The following is a 19,582-nucleotide window of genomic DNA, read 5'->3' on the forward strand; positions in this document are numbered from 1 at the left end:
TTCAAAAAATTTTAATGGAAGTTTACGGATTAAATATGTACAAATAAATACTTTTATTCAATCCATAATGTTTTTAGGAAACACCAGCAGAGTTTCAAACATGACTGCAAAGAACTGAGATCATTTAACTTTAAAACTATAAAGAAGTATAAAATTACATTAGCCCCATCAAATTTTTGCCACTGCATCTAACATCACTTATACCATATATTTACAAGCTATAAGAACCATAAACATGCAACACAATTATATAGTCCAGTGTCAACTGTTTCAAGTTCTACAATGTACTATTTAAGTTATGTCTTGGGTGAAGGTGAACAAGAAAGAGAAGGTTTCTTCTTTAGTCCTTCAGCCTATGATACATCTTCAACTCCATGCTGATAGCACCTTCCATGTTCTGGAGGATCTAGATTTTATGAGGTTATTTGCTTTCATCTTGGTCCATGCAAACTGTCTGTTGACAGTGCCCAGGTGTCATGCTGCTGACTATAGACTGAAAAACTGCCACCTAGTTGAGAACTGTATATTGTCTCAACTAGGGAGCTAGGTTAGTTGTCTTTACCATTGGCGCCTCCATCTGCTGGCAACTAGCACATGACCACCTGACAGGAGTGATGTCCAACTAAGCCTAAGATTTTGGTCAACTTCCATTTGACTTAGTCATGTGGATAATACCCACAGGTCACTTGCTATCTTTTGAGACAGAAGTGGAAAACTAGACTGGCGGCATTTGGGTGGAAGAGAAAGCTCTCTCTCTTGGAATATGCTACATAAACATGGCATCACCCCAAAATTGAGGTAGTGGTAAAATGTTTTCTATTATACAATTTATAATCTCCTTAAGGAAGTAAGCATCTTTTTAATTATTGGACTATTAGGATGCACATGTTACCAATTACTAGCACCATAAAACTTTAAACAAATGCTTAATATAATAATTATGGTGGTGTTGTTAGGAAACCCTGGTGGTGTAGTGGGTAACAGCTATGGCTGCTAACCAAAAGGTCAGTAGTTCAAATTCACCAAGCACTCCTTGGAAACTCTATGGGGCAGTTCTACTCTGTCCTGTAGGGTCGCTGAGTCAGAATTGACTCAATGGCAATGGGTTTTTTGGTTTGTTGTTGTTAGGTGTCGTCAAGTTGGTTCCAACTCATAGCGACCCTACAGACAACAGAATGAAACGCTGCCCAGTCCTGCACTATCCTCACAACCGTTGTTGCAACCACTGTGTCAATCCATCTTGTTGAGGGTCTTCCCATTTTTCACTGACCCTCTACTTTACCAAGCATGATGTCCATCTCCAGGGACTGATTCCTCCTGATAACATGTCCAAAGTATTTGAGACATAGTCTCACCATCCTTGCTTCTAAGGAGCATTCTGACGGTGTTTCTTCCAAGACAGATTTGTTCATTCTTTTGGCAGATATGTTCATAACAATTATAAAGTTTACGTAAATGGTAATTGTCTTAAGTTCTGTAGTTGCTTGGGCCAGTCGTGCCCTCAGTGAGAGTGAGCAATAAAAGGAAGCTCTGATGTTTAGCTCTTTACAGTAAGACACATGTATTACCTAAAAAGACGCCGTAATTTTTTTTGAAGCCTTCTGTTTTCAGCTTTTAATCTTTCTTCGAGCCTTTTGGCTTCTTCCTAATGAGTGAGAAATAAAAACATTGGGGTTAATAAGTTCGCAGAAAGGACTAATTACTGTGGGAATAGACCCAGACCCAGGGCTGTCAAGTTGATTCCAACTCATAGTGACCCTACAGTAGTGCCCAAATCGGTGGGGGAAACACGCAAACAAATCTTTTTTTCCTTATTTATTTTAATCTATCAGTAACAACAATTACTCAGTTCCTCTCTTCCATTCATACCTGTTTTCTCTCTCACTCTTGGATATCCTACTTCTGTAAGCATCTATACGTCTCTTGCTGTAGCTCCAGAAACATCATCATCTCTCAGTCCATGAAATGCTGTTATCTCAGAATTCCATTCTGAGACTCCCTGCCCCTTCATTCTAAACAATCTCATTAGGAAGTCTTAGTCACATCTTAACTTCAAGCCTCATTGCTACACAGATGAATGTCTCACATATTTCTAAAAGGGGAAGCTGATCCTGCAGCAGGGTGCCCAGAATCAGGTGAGGTGTCTGAGCCTTACGTGAGGGAATCTGTTCCATGTCTCTGCAGTTTTGGTAGCAGAAGTAGAACGAAATCAAAGACCCCAGACTGACCATACTGTCCTTCAGAACAGAGTGGCAATCTTAAAAATGTCTTGGACTACCACGTGGAAAACTATTATACACAGGTAGACTGGTCACCCAAGGGGAGGGGTAGAATGTCCTTTGTCCCATAAGGGGACTCACACAGAAATTTTATACCAGGTTTGCAGAAGCAATTGTGGACCTCATTCTGTGGGGAAGACAGTTCTGATAATTTCCTAGGCTGTGGAATGCTGGCACTTAGTTATGTCTTTGGAGTCTGTTTTCTGAAAATGGGCACATAACAGTTGAGCTTCATAGTGAACACAGCAGATGAGGCAATGCATGCCAAGTGTTTGTATAATGCTTGATAAATCAGAACTACTGCCTATTGACTCATAATCATAATAATAAAAAAGGATGGGATGAAACAAAGTTTGCCAGTTAAAGACCTTCAGAACCAGGGATGATCAAGTCAAGGTTGAGAAACCAAAAAAAAAAAAAAAAAAATCCACTGCCGTCGAGTTGATTCTGGCTTACAGCAATCCTATAGGACAGAGTAGAACTGCCTCACAGAGTTTCCAAGTAGCCACTGGCAGATTCAAACTGCCGAATCTGCCGTAGCACTTAACCACTACGCCACCAGGGTTTCCCAAGTCAAGGTTAGGGTCATAAAAACAGTAATATTAAATTAATTAGTTAATCTATGACTGAAGCAAAAGATTGTCCAGAGAGGTTAATAAGTTAACAGAAAAGAATAATAACTGTAGGCTAGAAATATCCTTCACTTTTGTTTAATAAATTATAGTGCTTACTCTGTCCCAGGCACCATTGCAAACACAAATATTAACTCATATAATTATTAAAACAATCCTATTTTATAAGATAGGTATTAGTACTGTCTCCATTTTGCAGAAGAGGAAACTGAGCAACAGAGGGGTTAGATAAGTTGCCCAAATCATACATTTAGTAAATAGTGGAAATGGGAGTCACACCCAAGTAGACTGGCTCCAGAGTCCTTATCCAGGGTCACAATATTATGCTGCCTTTTCTGCCTTGTCATTGCTGCCTGGGCTCATCATTAAATGGAGAAGACTACAATCCTAGCATGATACAATTGCAACATACCTGGATTTTACGCTCCTGGGCCCTCTGTTGCTCTGCCAGCCAGTTTGCTCTGTCCCTCTCCATCTGTCTCACTTGCTCCTGATGGAGTCTCTCCCTCTGCTCCATCATTAGCTGATTCTGCCTTCGAATCTCCTCCAACTTTTGTGCTTCAGCCTGTGCAGCCTCTGCTTTCATGCGTGCCTCTGAGGACAAAGGAAAAAAACAAAATTCTCTAAGATTGAAGTGTTACTCCCTTCTACCTTCCACTCTTGTTATAGAGAAAATTCCCTGGGGCCCTTTTTTCCTTCCAGGTAGCCTTAATACAGCTGATTATATGTGCCATACCCAGATACAGCCTCAGGAAGTAAGAAACATCTTCAGCATTCCTGCCCTAATTTGATGATCCCAGGTGGACCAGGCCAAGTTAACTTCAAACTTGGAGATATTTCTGGTCTATCTTCCATTTTCTTCTCACCTTCCAACTCCTTTTCCTTTGCTGTGAGAATCAGGTCTGTCTGTAGAATTGCATCACTCACAGACTCCTTGGACATTAAATACTTCTGCAGAGTTTCCTCAGCCTAGGAACCCCCAAAACATGCAGTTAGAACAGGAAACGATGGTCAGAAATGTAAACATCTTCATTTCTGTGTCCTCCCAGCGTCTTTTCATCCCCAGAAGTGCACAGCCCATGCTGGTGGAACTGTCAAACAAGCCTCTTCTGTCACAGGAGTAGGCACTTTCTCCAGGCTGGCCAATCGGTTACAAGGCCACTAGATACAAAGCACTTGTTCACAGGCAGGGGAACACTGCAACCTGAGTTTTTTAAAGACTGACATGGATTCTGGGAAAAAGATGCTCTCTTTCCTGAGACTGAGGGCACTAAGGACTAGCTAAGCTTGGAGCTGTTGGTGTTTTCGCTGCCATCTGGGATGAGCCTGGCTGAGAATAAAGCCAAAAGGGAGGGAAAAGAAATAACAACGACAAAAAAATGAAGTGGGGTGGGGGTGGAAAATAGGAAGGAGAATTGGTGACATTATTTAAACTTCGGAATGTAGTTGTGCTTAAAACTAAATGAAATCTTTTGTTTTTAATCTTTATGAGCCAATAAACTATTGTTTTTTCTTAAGTTAGTTTTAGTTGTTAGGTTTCTGTCCTATGCAACCAAAAAGATCTTACCATAATAGATGTTGCAATAAAAGTCTGATGATTTTGCTGATATTTCAATTTAATTTCACAGCTGTCATTACAGCATAATCTTGTGCCAGGAACACTAATAGGAGGCACAGAGTAGGTTTTTTATCCATGCTTATTGAATGAAAGTGGAACTACTAGGCAGAGACATAAATCTCATCTGTGTGCCTGTATATGCCTTTCCTCCTGTTCTCCCTGAATTTTTAAAGACCCCCTTCCCCACTACCCAGCAATTTTCCAGAATTAATTGGTAAATTAGGAATACCTGTATTCCCTTCCTGGGCTCCTGATAGTAATTTTTCTTCAGCCTTTCCATCTTCTGAATGTAGAGACGATACCCCCCGGGTTTAGAATAAATCCCTTGATTCACTTCTTCTTCTAGAGGACCGAAAATACCCTGCAGTAAAGCTGAGCAACGATCCCATGATGCTTGCAGATTCTGCTTACAAAAGTCTTCCTGTTTTGCTTCTAGCTGGGTCTTCAAAGAAACACAGCAGCAGTTCTAGCAATGATTCTCAAAAAGAATCTATATTTTTTCTAGAAAGTTAGAAATCTCCTTAAGTGCCTTTCTGCTGTTATTTCTCCCTTAGCTGTGAGGAGCAGATCACAGATCTCTAGTCTCATGCCCTTGTTTTAAATGCATCTATTACTTTTTTCACATTCCTGGTTTCAGTATTATCCTGGACTTGGGATTTCAAATAAGGAGGTGATTCTTGGAATAATTGTGGTACAGCTAATGCCACTCTGGCTTTTAATGACATCAATTTCTTAGCTTTGGCCTGGAATGATATCAGCCTACTTACTGTACAAAGCCCAAATACATGAATTTTTAGAAGATGTAACTGGGAGTTTTGCTTGCTTAATTAATAAAAATAAAAAGTTAATACTTTTAAAAATACAATTTTTAAAAGGATAATATTATTCAAAAAAATGGGACCATGGGAATAACATGGAAAAAGTGGATTATATGCATATGAAAGTTTCAAAATCTATAGGGCCCACAGCAGTTACTTTTTTTTTTTTTCCAAAATAACAATGATACCTTGGCCACATAAATGATTATCATTTTTTCTAGTCTAGTAAGAATTGCTTTTCTTAATTAAGTCTCCATTTTTTCCTTTCATAGCAATACTTTGCCTTATACTGACTCTAATCTCCATGAACTAGAATGACAACAAAAATTACCACCAAATCCTTCTGGAACTTTCGGTCCACATCCTTGAAGGAGCTCTTCATGAAGACCTCGATGGCCTCTCTCTCAGTGGCCCTGTGCAGGTCCAGCAGCTCCTGGAGTGTTTCTGTGGGCAGCTGCACCTTCTGGCCCATCTGCTGATCATAGTGGGCAATGGCCTTTTGCACTGCAGCTGAGTTCTCGATCTGGGCCAAGGCCAGGACTGCGTTCTCCATGCAGGGCAGATCACCACTGTTGATGGCATTGACGTAGGTCAACATCAGACTCTCTAGACCTTCACGGGGGGAAAGGTACTCTTATTATTTGTAGGTGAAAAGGGCATGCTCTATACTGAGTCATTTTGAGAATGTTAATTTAACATTGCATTGCCTGAACTTTTCCAGCATTTTGTACAGTGCTCCAGTGGCCCAGATAAGTTCCTTTGGGAAACTGTGTGACCAAGAAGTCTGATCTTTCATTCTTTGGGAAAAGAAACCATGTTCAAAGGGAAAAATAGAGAGAACTCAAGATGTCTATGTCATTGTCCACATTTCTTCCTACTCCCGTGGAGAAATGTGTAGATAATTATGTAAAAGTCACACGTATTCATTTCATTAGAACGCTATAGGCCTTTTGCCTCTTTACCCTTCCATTTCTTTCCCTCTTCCTCAGGTGTCTATTCTCTTCAATATTCCCTTTTCTTTCACTTCAGTAAGGGTGATATAAGAGTTACCTTCCACAGAATAACAACAAATGAGCAAATTAGAACAGGTCTCCTTTAACTTTGTTGGAATTTTCATGTTTTCCTTCCTTATTCTTGGCACGGTTTTTGTTTATATTCAACTTCCTTCAATAACACTGCAAAAATTTACAAAGTTCTAGACATAGAACCCTTAGGAACACCTGGACCGAGAAGTCTGCTCAGACTCTTTTGGTGTTCTTGACATCGTGGGCCTCTGTTTGTTTATGTTTGCATTGATTAAATTCTATTTCTATAGGACTTGCTCACCTTGTGCTTAGCACAGGCTGTGACACATAATAAGTATCCAATAAATCTGTGGAACAAATGCTTCCAACCCATGTGGTTTACTCTAGTTCAACAGTGGACCATTTATGGGTAGAATTTCTTTAACTCTGCCCTTTCTTCAGGCTATGCTCCCATTTTATCCTACTTTGGAAGCATAACTGAAAAAGCACTAGAAATATTTTTGATACCCACTTGAACTTAACAGATATCGTAATATGATTTGCTTGATGGTAATTGACTACGTATTTGTCAACACTGACACTGGGAGAGGGAATCTTATAACAAAGTTCCTTATTTATTATGTTGAATTGAAGGAAAATCCTAAAAAAGATACTCACGAGGTCCATTGACCTTGATGTCTCCTGGGAGAGCCTTTATTTTAGAATGGCTGAAGATGTAGGAACAGAATTCTGCAACTTGTTGCACAAATTCAGGATCCAGTTCATCATCACGTAGAGTCTCAAGTTGGGCAAGCTTCTTCCGATGACTAGGCAACTCAAAGATAAAGCATTTCTTCATTGGAAAGAACTTTTGTATACATAGGCGGGGCAAGTTGAAATTCTGAACTGTTTGATCAGTGCCTAGAGATGGAAAAGTAGGATTTATTTAAAAACCACCCTTTGCCGTCAAGTCGATTCTGACTCATAACGACCCTATAGGACAGAGAAGAACTGTCCCATAAGGTTTCCAAGGCTGTAAATCTTTACAGAAGCAGAGACTGCCACATCTTTCTCCAGCAGAGTGCCTGGTGAGTTTGAGCTTCCGACCTTTTGGTTAGCAGTCAAGCATTTTAACCACTGTGCCACCAGGGCACCTTAGGATTTATTTAATATGGTGTTTATGTTAATTGTAATCTCTTTCGCTCAATAAATATTCTTTCTATCTGTTGTTATTTATTTCAATATATCTTCACAAGCTCTAAGCAAAAAGATTGTCGTTGATGTATGCCGTTGAGTCAATTCCAACTCACAGCAACCCTATAGGACAGAGTGGAATTGCCCCCATAGGGCTTCCAAAGAGCAGCTGGTGGATATGAACTGCCAACTTTGGTTAGCAGCCTGAGCTCTTAACCACCATGTCACCAGGGCTCCAAGCAAAAAGATATAAGGTAAATAATTAGGGGGGGGAAAAAAAAAAGAAACTTTCTCCGAGAACCTAGGAGTAGTACAAATTAGTACCGAGTCTCATAGTTTATTCTAAATTAATACCAAAAAAAACCAAACCCAGTGCCATCGAGTTGATTCCTACTCATAGCGAACTGCCCCATAGAGTTTCCAAGGAGCGCCTGGTGGATTCGAACTGCCGAACCCTTGGTTAGCAGCCATAACACTTAACCACTACACCACCAGGGTCTAAATTAATTTAAAAAAATTAATAGTACTTGTTAATTTGGTAGGATAGCTAGTTGATTACTTATCAAACCCAAACCCAAACCCAGTGCCATCGAGTCAATTCCAACTCATAGCAACCCTATAGGACAGAGTAGAGCTGCCCTATAGAGTTTCCAAGGAGCACCTGCTGGAATTGAACTGCCAGCCCTTTGGTTAGCAGCCATAGCACTTAACCACTAGTTGATTACATACATACAGGAGACCATAAATTTAACCACCTACACAAAACAGGTAATTTCCTGTGTTATTTTCCCTCTGTTTCCAAAACTGAAGTCCCTGTTACCTTGCTTCGGTCTTAGTGAATTCTCTAGGTATTCATCTGCTGTGATGACTTGCTCATCGATTTCCAGCTCAAGGAAGAAATCTCTCAGAGTCCACACTAAGTCGGGGAAGGAGCTCACAAAGTCAGCTGAATCTGCAACCTCGTCAAGATCAGATGAGGATCTTTCCCTGAGCAGATTTGTCAGTTCTGTTACTTTGCTGAAATGCAATTAAGGATAACTGGTAGAAATAGGACTGCATCTAAGCCTATATTTAATTCCATGTATCTCTGAACGTTTATTTTCCCCTTGGGCCTTAACCAATTCATCACTTCACCAGCAAAGATATAGACTTTTTCCTTGTACTCTCAGTGTTTATCATGTTTTCATTTTTAGGTTTCTTTCAAATGATTCATAGACATACAGCTGATGAATATAGGATTCCTCTCTGGTTTTGGTGCTTTCTTGAACCATAAAAGGATACTGCAGTAGGTCGATAGCTTCCTGGTCGATTTTGTTCATGGTATTGTATACAAAGATGCTGCTCAGTAGCATTGCCAGAGCAAAGACCTGGGTATCATTCTTCTTATCAACCTAGAAGTGAAAACAGATTTATGTCATGTCCCATGGCATCCCCAGATGAGCAATTGTTAAAAATAGACCTGTGAATTGCAAATATCAAACAAGACATAAATAAAAATGATTGTCACATGCATAGGAACTTTGAATAGTTCTATCATTAGCATTGATAATTTTATACAGAACTATAAATTTTCAATTCATCAATCCCTCTTGTAACTACTGTTAGATATTTGCAAAATAGGGAGTCAAAGTTAGTAAATCAACCAAAGCTCTTAAAATCAAGTTTTTTATTATATAAAACAAAGTTTGCCTATAAGCATAATGTTGCAGTTGTTAGCAGCCACTGAGTCAATTTCAACTCATTGCAAACCCATATATATCTATTTTATTGATTAGCTGTTATGCACCAGAGAGTTCACATTTGTGATCTTAAACTCAAAACAACACTGTGAGATAAATTTTACAGATAAGGAAACCAAGGTTCAAATTGAGGCTAACCGTCTCTAAACTCTGGTAAATCAAAGCAAAATGAAAAAAATTTAAAAAAGAAGGAAAATCAAGGGACCCAGTGATGCACTAGAGCCAACTCATAACAATATACGAGAGCAGATTGTGTACGTCTCTTCCCAGCTTGAAATCAGCCATGAAGGCAGTATTTAGGAAATGCACGAGTGCTACAAATCAAGGCTTTGTTTTTTTCCCCCAGTAAGCTCATCATTAAGCATTTATCACCACACCATTGTGAAAACCCCATGTAGCTACTAATCAAATGATGAGTTAGATAAGACCAAGAGAAAATAAATGATTTGGAACACTTGAACTCCGTATAGACTAAGAAGCATTGAAATATTCTTTCTCTTACTTGTCAAAGTCAGAAATCTACAGGTGCCAGAGCCCTGATTTGAACACACGTTCACCTGACCCAGAGCCCAAGGCCTTAACCACCATCTCTACAGGAACAGACTCTTGAGTGATTTTTTTTTTTTTTTTTTGCATCATCTTAATATATCTGCAATAACCGCCTGGCAACATCTGTGTAGTAACATCTAGTCATGATTCTGGCATATAAATATTTTTTCTCACTTCACGATTCCAAACCTTGACTACTTAAAATAGGAAAAAAGATAAGGTATACTCTGGTCAAGTGGAAGTACAAATTTATGTAAAACCTACCTGTGTAAAAGAATGTTCAGAGATGAGGAGGTTAATCAAAACCAAATCCTCCTTCCTTACTTTCTCTACGTCACCTAGGCCCTCAGTGTCAAGCAGCACTAGTGTGAGATTTGACTTCTCCGGGTGAGGCATACACCACATCCAGATACCCTTGGTGTGAGACTGCACTGTAGATCCAACAGAGAACCCTGCAGAAGGGGCGGGGGTGACTGAAGGTTGTGATAGCAGAGGGGCTCTGGAAATAGGGGACTTGATAACTGAGCTAGGATTTAAGGAAAGCAGGATGAGGAAATAGCAGAAAGTACAACCGGTAGCAATCTAAACTACAACTACAGAAATGGGAAATGACAACAGCAGATACCATAGGTTTGAAATTTGATATTTTTTACAAGAATATCATGTTATTAACAACATTCACGGTGTAATTATGTAAACCAAAGTTATTTCATTGCTTTCTTACTCCTTATGAGAAATATGAGGATAAAATACTTTTTCCAAGGAAATAGTAAGGCAAAAAAAGTGGTATGCCAGAAATTGGGAGCAGACTTTAAACTCCCAGATCGGAGCCCAGACACTAGCTTTCAATATGCATCTTTTTGTCTAAACTTTATCTTCTGAAACCATCTTAACTACAGAGTGGGCAGCGTGAGTGAAGACAGGGGATTCAGTACCATTTTGTTGGTGGCACTTACCGTGTTTCTTGCCAGCCAGCTTGTTCATCAGGTAGGATTTGCCTGTGCGGTAGAGGCCCACGATAGCCACCACCACTACAGGCTGAGTAATGGCAGACAGGATCTTCAGAGCTTCCTGATTAATCATCAGTTGCTCATTAATGTTCTCAATGAGGCACATTGGGCCTGGCATGTGGATCTCTGAGGCCATGTCCAGGGTGTTACCTTGTCTGCAAGGGAGGAGGTGGAATGACCTGAAATGGCTGGTGTTTAAGCAGAAGAAGTCATTTTACTTCTGGAATTTGGTATCATACTACTCCCCAGCATGGCCTAAATTTCTGGATAAATATTTTTAAAAAGTGATTGCAAAGAGAACCACAGTAAAATAAGTCTTGAGGCTCTTTAAGGTCTCTTACAGGCTACCCCACTGGCTCTTAAATATTTGGTGAGCATAGAAAATCTATTTCCTCAGTTTAACTTAGTACCGTTAGTTTGAATCTTACTCCATTGATTTTTGGCTTACTTTTGTTTCCTAGTTTTTATCTCCCTGCATCACTAGATTGATTCTTTATGACCATTATATCTTATACTATATTTCTTTCTTTTACCTCATTTCAACTTGTTTTTCTCTTATTTAGGGCTATGTCCAGTCAAACTGTATTATATTAAATCCTGCCAGTTCTTTACATAGCATTACAGTTGTTTTCTTCTTAGAGCTATGTTTTTTCAGTAAGTTTTATATACAGTTATTGATATAGCTTCTTCAATAACACTTCAAACGTGACCTTTTTATGGATGAGGAAGTGAGTGAAAATATTTCCTTTAATTATGATTAACCACTTATTTTCTAACTTCTGGGCATTAATTCCTATAGCCCAAAGAGTCCTTGATAAAATATTTTTTAGGCTATATGAGATACAAGAAAATGCACACTTTTCTACCTTCCCCATGGTAAAGAATAATTTACTTCTATTTTAAAAGTGAGTATCTACTACAGAATTAAAAAAATCCACCATCTGCCTGACTCTTCCTTTAACTTGCAACTTCCTTTATCTTGCGACTAAAAGATTTGGATTCCTAACCTCTTTGTTAGCAGATTGCAAAAACAAATGGGTTTTTTTAAAACAATTCTAAGGACACATTCCCCCTCCTACTTCTTTCTCATAGCCAAGGACCCAAAGATGAATCAGGTGACAGATCAAAACAGAAACTGCTTCGAAGTAGACAATAGAAATCCATGGCACATGGCACATCACCAGGCATGGGAATCAGAAATGCCAAGTTCGAGTCTTATCCAGAAAGAAGGGATTGCACAATGATTTTAGAAACTCAAATGACAAGTCTCTTTCTATTCTAATCCACTCCCTAAGCAATACTGGCACCTTATAGTTGTACAGTTCTGGTTGCCTGACTCATTTATAGCAAGGGCCATAATTGTTTTTCGATTAGAAAGATGTAAGACCTGGCAGTGATGTTCTGTAACAGTTAGCTAGGAGAACCAAATCTATATACGCAGATATTGGGGCAGCCAGATTTTGTGCTTTGGGCTGATGTCATTAATGGGGGAGGAACTAATTTGTCCACGTTTTCAAGCCTCAGAAATAACACTACTGCTATATATCTATACTAATAATATTATTTTATGCATCGTCCCCACATGTTAACTGGATAACATCTTTACTGCTCCTTAAGAGAGCCCAAGCTCCAAAACACCATTGCAGATTCAACCATGGCTCTGCCATTCGTAACTCAGCCAGTGCTGTGTGTTCTGGGATACATTTTCCCTAACTCTGTTACTGTACCATAACCTTTTATAAATGAAGGCAATGCAAGAATGAATTGAGATACAAAAAAGGAATACACATTTTGGCCTTGAAGTAAAGCAGACCTGATTTCTAATCCCAGTTCTGCCACTGGCTAGCTACCTGACATTCGACATTTCACTCAAGTCTTTAAGCCTATTTTCTATTTAAAAAAAAAAAAAGGAGGATAAGTAAGTAAATAGTTGGAGGTAAAATTCAATGATGCACTCATCAAAACTGCTAGCTTAATAAAGACAAAGCTGCAGGAGAGAAAAAAAAGTGCAAATAAAGAAAACATTAAGAAATACAGGAGAAATGTTCAGGAGTGCTGGAGACGGAGATTCTGAAAGAAAATATCTCTTTTTTTGGCTATACTAGTTTGTGTCCTGTGTGTTTTGTTGTTGTTATTTGCTTTGTTTTGTGCTGATTGTGGTTTAAGAAAAAAGGCTCTTAACAAGGAGATAAATGGAAATCAAACAAGAGATGCATAAAACTTGTGTTATATGGTGGAGAGAGTTCCAAGGAGTAAGCAAAATTGCCAGATATTGTCAGAGGGGTCAAGTCAGGCAACAACTGCTGAATCAAGTGATTTATACTATAGAGGAAGTACAGTAGTCAAGCAGGATCCAACACAAAAGGGGCTAAGGGCATGGAGAAATTGAAACCACTTATATCAGAACTATGTCTAAAAGAAAAAACTGACCTTCAAATAAAGTACGACACTATGACTAAAAATATGTAGCCGTTTTCAGGAAACCTCTTCATTGTTTACTCCAGGTTTCAACTTTCCTCTTTTTTCTTATTTTTTGTACCTAACAATGTTGTTGCTGTGTGCAAAGTAGAACTTCTCCATAGGATTTTCAGAGCTGTGACCTTTTGGAAGCAGAGTGCCACGCCTGTCTTCTGAGGCGCCTCTGGGTGGGTTCGAATTGCCCAGTAGTCAAGCACTTAACCATTTGCCACACTCAGGGACGCCCCCCCACCACCAACTTAGGAATGTTAGCATGCTAATTACGTTGCTTCTCATTATTGCTGTTTCTCATAAAAATAAGGCAATCATTGTCGAGTAAGGCTGCAGTTTGAGCCAGCTTAATCAGATTCTATCAAAGATAAAGGTAACAAGTGGTAATTATGCTCCCAGATAGGTCATAAGGTGGAAAAGGAAGAAAAAAAGCTTTAAGACATTTCAGTCTCTCAGTTTATTCTCCATACATGCTTGTGTGTAATTGAGCATTAAGCAAAGCAAGCCGGCCTTTCAGAATCCTCCTGACCATCTGATAAAACCACAGCTGAACCCTCACTGAGGCCTGATATTCCGCATCAGGCTCTGCAGCATCCTGTCCTGATGGAATGTTTCTGCAGTGAGCTGCCCCTTGCCAATCTCCTCCCACCCTGGCCCCAATCTCACCTTAACCGTGAAACTCCCAGCAGAGGTCCTTTTTCTTGATAAGAAAGCTGCTTTGATGAGAACGTGGTAGGAGTCCTAACTCTTGTCCCTTAGTTTAGGTGTGGGCTTTCTGCCATATCTCTTCCTTATCCAACGTGGGGATTTCCGCTATTTTTTGCCTGAGATCAGAAGACTGGAAAATGAAATGGAAACTAAGGAAAGAAGGGCCGAAGTTTGGAAATCTCTGTAAGGAAACTGAAACCAAAGAGCAAACTCCATGACTAGGCAATAGGAAGGGGATTTCCCGAATGTTGGCTAATACACTGCATGCATTGGGCCTGGTTTCTCAGAAATCGCATGCTGTTACTGGGAGAAATCTTGGAGATCATTTCCCAGTTTTGAAATGTTGTTTGAAATACAGTGATACCTATCTCCAGTTTAGAAGCAGGGCAGAAGGAAGCCCAATATTCTTTGTGAGGTCTAATTTCCTGAACTATTAGATGCATTCAAATAGGGCCAAGTGTTTGGATTTCACATAGGAGGTATTGCTTTTCCAATAAGAGCAGTAACTGAGGGTTTATACTAACCCACAAGAAAGGACAAAGTACTCCATACTTACTATGCATGAATGGTAAAGAAGATATTATGTAATAAATATCTGATAAGCTCCCCAAGCAGTGCTCACTACATGAATTACTCCAGGTTAACTCCTATAAGAAATATTTTACTGGGCACAGAGAGTTCAAACTCAGAGTCACCACAAAAAAAAAAAAAAAAAACCAAACCTGTTGCTGTCAAGCCAATTTGCAATCATAGTGACCCTGTAGGACCGAGTAGAACTGGCCCATAGAGTTTCCAAGGAGCACCTGGTGGATTTGAACTGCTGACCTTTTGGGTAGCATCCATAGCTCATAACCAGTACGCCACCACGTTTTCCACAGAACCACAGAGCTACTAGTAAATGGATCTTAAGGTTCAAATCCAAGTAGTCCTGCTGCAGAACCCACACTCTGAGCCACTGCATTATACTACTCGTGTTTGCTGAGTGAATAATCATCACAACGGCTTTTTAATAATCTGATTGTAAGATCTTAGAATATTTGGATTCTAAGACACTTTAAAGGATTCCCTGGGTGGTGCAAATGGTTAACACACTCAGCTGCTAAACCAAAAGGTTGGAGGTTGGAGTCCACCCAAAGGCAGCTTGGAAGAAAGGCCTAGTGATCTACTTCCAAAATATCAGCCACTGAAAACCCTATGAAGCACGGTTCTACTCTGACACACATGGGGATGCTGTGACTCGCAATCAGCTTGACAGCAACTGGTCACTGGTTAAAAAAAAAAGCACGGTTCTACTCTGACACACATGGGGATGCTGTGACTCGCAATCAGCTTGACAGCAACTGGTCACTGGTTAAGACACTTTAATATTTCATTTTCTCCTAACAACAATCCAATAAGATATATGTTGTTATTCCTAATTTAGAATGAACAGAGGTGGTCTTAGGCTGTGCTTCCTCAGAAGCAGACCCTGAGACAAGAATTTGAGTTCAATGGGTTTATTTGGAAGGTGATACCAAGAAGCATGGTAGGAGAGTGGGGAAGTGAAGCTTGGTAGAGAAGGAAGGAAATCAATGGTGCCTTATCCAGCAGGTTCCCACTGTGGGAACCCAGAGCTCAAACCTCCTGTGGAAATTCTAGGAAACAGTACAGATCCTGCCTTTGAGCTCTCCACCAGAGGAGTGATAAATTTGAGGTGCTTTTCCTCCAACTTTTTTTCAGTAACTGGATGGGGGCTACTCCTGGAAGCATAACCTCCAGCACTCCTGGTCTGGTCCATACGTGGGTTGAGATCCTCAGATGGAGGGTCTCACCTATTTGCACGAGGATGCCATTAGAACGTGTAAGAAGGTTGAGTGCCTAAGGATGTGGATGGGAAACCAACAGCATCTGTTAAGGGCATCTCTTACACTGCTCATCCCCTGATATCCCATGTTAAGTTCACTCTCCTCATCATCACTTCTTCAATTTGGTGACAAGTCACAATTTTTTTAAACACACACGTGATCCTTGCTGCTGCAACAGATCTCATGGTCACAACTGATATTTGAAATCTTCCTCCTCTACCACCCAGTCTAGGCTCTGCCCATACTTGGCATTGCACTGGTCTAGGTTGTTTTCCTGGTGGGGAGACACAGATATTCATTCCTGAGGAATTGGAAAGCTTGTTTCTGTGAACTCATTAGGGTGTGGTTGCTGCCACTGCACGTTTACAGGTCATGGGAGCACCAAGAATATTCCAGTTAGTACTTTGAGTTCCAGACCTACTCCTACCTACTCCACTATGTATTATTTCCTCATGAAAATCACAGTCATTTAACCCTGCCAGTAGAGCAATCTCTTTTATGGCTTGCTGGTCTACTAGCATGAATTCCCCAAAATGAACAGGCAGCAGCTATAGTTTTATGTTTACTGGAAACTTACAGTGACCGTGGTAGAAGTACTGCTAACCCCCATTTTGAGAACCAAGCCTTCTAACTCAACAAAAACAGAAGTTTTTAGGACACAGATTCCCAATTGAGTCACTGGGGTGGGTGGAGACTTCTGCGGTGGGTGGAGACTTCTACTTCCACTTCTTGGTTCCCAGACTCATATATTTCAGCTGTTCACTAAGTATATACTGCTTCTTGAATGGCAATACTCCGACTTTGCAATGTGTCTTGGCTGCATCTCTAAGTGATCTTTGCATTGTTTTATCAGGCTGCCAGCTTCCTGATGATATATAAAGAAGGACCAGTGGAGCCTGTGGTCACATTCACATTGTTGTACCTCTCTACGGAGAACTCTGGAACTGATCCAAGTTGATGGGATCCTAATCCCATGACAGCAAATGAAACACAAAGTTGTTAAATAAGTGCTGGCTTGAGAGGAAAAACCACACCCAGAATTCACATCAATCTCAGAAAGGAAAAATTGTTACCTCCTTCAGGGTGAAAAGCCACTGGTATGATCACTTTGCCATCTAGTGGTCTCCTCAAAGTATGGTATCCATCAAGTTTCAGTATCATTCTCTGTTGTCTTAAGGTTAAAGACTTAATATATAGTGAGATTAGCATTGGTCAGAGGGATCCCTGATTGATGGATCTGTGCAAAGTTTCCATCCCTGCCACGAAGTCTACTCTGTGCAAAAACTGGGTGGCTGATGACAGAAGGCGAATCAAACCCACTGAATGATTAATTCCAGTCACTCGATGATTCAATTACTTTCTGAAGTGTATAATCTCTGGTGAGCATTGACAGGATGTGAGATAAAAAGATCCAAACAGTTTCTGTTCACTCCTATAGATTCATCCACAGATTTCCTTGTTACTGAAGGCATCCAGCCATGCCCCTTCCAAGCCCTGGCTAACCAGACAAATCATTCGTCCTTGCTCAGGAATTCTGCGTATACCCTCACTCCAGGCCACTTCTTTCACACAAAATTGATGACCAATTAATCTGCTTGAAACTCTACCCACTGGGAAGGCTATTCATCACTACTGTGTTCAAGGCCATCACTAGAAGCAGTGGCAATACATTTTCAGTTTGGTTTCTACAAATAGGAAAACCCAAACACCGGAGTTAGAACAGCCAGATAATTTCATACCCTGAGCTGACCCCTCTCCAATGTACTGAAAACCTCTTGTACAAGATTTCAAAATTCTCTTGTTCTCATGTTTTACTCTAGCCTCTGCTGTAGTGAACATTTTAGCAGCTTTGTACAGGTGTCATTGGGTGGCTTCTCACCTGAGTCAGTGCTTCATTTCTTCACTGTTTCTGCAGTATGAGGCTCCAGCAGTAATTGTCTTGGCACTCATTCATGTACAACCCAGTGGTGTAAGGAAATTAAAGTCCATAAAGACAGAAGCTGTAAGAAATAATTTTCCACATGTTAGTGAATCAGGATAAAGGGTAGGTGGAAAATGAAGCACTGGGTTATGCTGTGGGACTTTAAACAGTATGGATGTGGGGTAATTATACGGATTTTGCAGTTGGCTGACTGTTAATTGCTTGGAAATCTTTGAAAAAGAGAAAGAAAATAATGGGATTAACAAGATCCCTAAGTTGCCATGTAAGAGGTTCAGTTCCCCTGAGACCGTCATGCTGGAGACAGCTAGTGTAGGTATTCCAGTTGGCATTCCCAGATAGGCCAGGTTCTCCAGCTATCTCCAAAGAAGCCACAGACATGTGAGTGTGGCCTACCCTGAATCCTTCAGATAAGTCTGTCAGTTGAATACCATCCAACGTCTTCAGTTGAAGCCATGTGGAGCACAAGTTTCAGCCAGACAAGCCTGTCCTAAACATCTGACCTACATAATTATGTACTCATGAGCTACAATCAAATTCTGGCCAGAACTTTTCTTCAGACCAATACTCTATGCTATTTTCTTTCTGCCCTGGGGCTTTCCTGATCTCCTGATCTCATCATAGGTCTGCCATTAGGACCTGCTCAGCCCCCATTCTGGCACAAAATGGAAGATAATGCCTGTGGGACCATCCTTCATTAATAAGAGGTGGGAGCTGATGGACAAATGCTTTCCTTTTTCAACTTCTTGGGGGAAGAGCTCTGAAATGCATTTTGTAAGATTCCTCAGAAAATTCCAGTGAAATCAGACAGTTCTCTCACATTAGTGACCAAATTGATAACCCATTCTTTTCTTGGATTTCCCTCCTTCACTGGTTAACTCTACCCCTCATTCCTGCTCTCTGGTATCATATTCCCAACTAAACTACCTTCATGCAAGCCTTTATTCCAGGCTGTGCTCTCAGGGAAGCTAAAGCTAAGAAAACAGGAATTTATTTTCTTGAATATCCAAGAAAACAATGTGAGACAAACTTCATCAAAGTGAGTCCAGGTTCTTCTCTTACTGCTTTCCTTTTTCTGTCTCCAACTTTTTTCACTTTTAGTAACAACTTTGATATACGTATTGGACATTTATGTGCTTATTTGGAAACCCTGGTGGTGTAGTGGTTAAGTGCTACGGCCGCTAACCAAAGGGTTGGCAGTTCAAATCCGCCAGGTGCTCCTTGGAAACTCTGTGGGGCAGTTCTACTCTGTCCTATAGGGTCGCTATGAGTCAGAGTCAACTCGATGGCACTGGGTTTGGTTTGGTTTTGGTTTATGTGCTTATTTATCTAATGACATGTATATAGGAAGTGACAGTTCTACCTTCAAAATAGATCCAGAATCTGATCATTTTGCAGTGCTTTTCCTGTTACCTCTCTGGTACAAGCCATCATCATCTCTAAAAAAAAGTCAGGATTATTGTAGGAAGCTCCAACAGATCTCTCCATTTTCCCTCTATCCCTCTTGGCCCCTTCCAGCATCCACTGTGATCATTTTTACAATGTAATCAGATCCTGTAATTTCACTGCCCAAAATTTCTCAATGATTTTTTAAAAATCTTCATAAAATTCTTTGAAAAAGAAAATAAAGTCTCGATAGTGGCTTAATAAATCTGGCTCCTGCTCTCTCTCTCTCATCTCATCACTTATTGCACTTTACTGCCTCCTTGACCGTGCCAAATATGCTTCCAGCTCAAGACATTGCACTTGCTGTTTCTTCTACCTGCAAAGTTCTTCCTT

General features: G+C 40.2%; 1 protein-coding gene and 1 pseudogene across 6 annotated transcripts; both read right to left on the reverse strand.

Annotated features, from left to right (window-relative positions):
* LOC126071558 (guanylate-binding protein 5-like) lies at positions 1 to 14,207 on the reverse strand. 6 transcript variants are annotated; one of them, XM_049875743.1, is made up of 11 exons: positions 13,979 to 14,207; positions 10,790 to 10,998; positions 10,158 to 10,285; positions 8,827 to 8,936; positions 8,366 to 8,562; positions 7,030 to 7,272; positions 5,679 to 5,959; positions 4,759 to 4,971; positions 3,778 to 3,880; positions 3,324 to 3,505; positions 1 to 1,645 (listed from the first exon to the last, which is right to left on the reverse strand). In XM_049875743.1, the coding sequence occupies exons 2-11, from the start codon at positions 10,977 to 10,979 to the stop codon at positions 1,565 to 1,567; spliced, it is 1,728 nt and encodes a 575-aa protein (XP_049731700.1). In that variant the 5' UTR covers positions 10,980 to 10,998; positions 13,979 to 14,207; the 3' UTR covers positions 1 to 1,564. The 6 variants fall into 6 exon arrangements, with proteins under 6 accessions (XP_049731700.1, XP_049731698.1, XP_049731699.1 ...); XM_049875741.1 differs by having other exon boundaries at positions 10,098 to 10,285; XM_049875742.1 differs by having other exon boundaries at positions 10,098 to 10,285; positions 10,790 to 11,031.
* The window catches only part of LOC126071358 (guanylate-binding protein 4-like), a 26,268-nt pseudogene continuing 20,776 nt past the window's right edge, over positions 14,091 to 19,582 (reverse strand).

The sequence above is a fragment of the Elephas maximus genome, chromosome 3 (assembly GCF_024166365.1).
Source record: "Elephas maximus indicus isolate mEleMax1 chromosome 3, mEleMax1 primary haplotype, whole genome shotgun sequence".
In the NCBI taxonomy this organism is placed as follows: Eukaryota; Metazoa; Chordata; class Mammalia; order Proboscidea; family Elephantidae; genus Elephas; species Elephas maximus.

What these genes read in the sequence shown, in the direction of transcription:
- LOC126071558 (XM_049875741.1), bottom strand. Translation starts at nt 10,979, where the DNA reads ATGGCCTCAGAGATCCACATGCCAGGCCCAATGTGCCTCATTGAGAAC. An exon ending in GCTGGCTGGCAAGAAACACG is followed by an intron (nt 10,286 to 10,789) that starts GTAAGTGCCACC and finishes CCCCTTCTGCAG; the next exon opens with GGTTCTCTGTTGGATCTACA. An exon ending in AGTTCCAGAAGGATTTGGTG is followed by an intron (nt 4,972 to 5,678) that starts GTAATTTTTGTT and finishes GTTTCTTTGAAG; the next exon opens with ACCCAGCTAGAAGCAAAACA.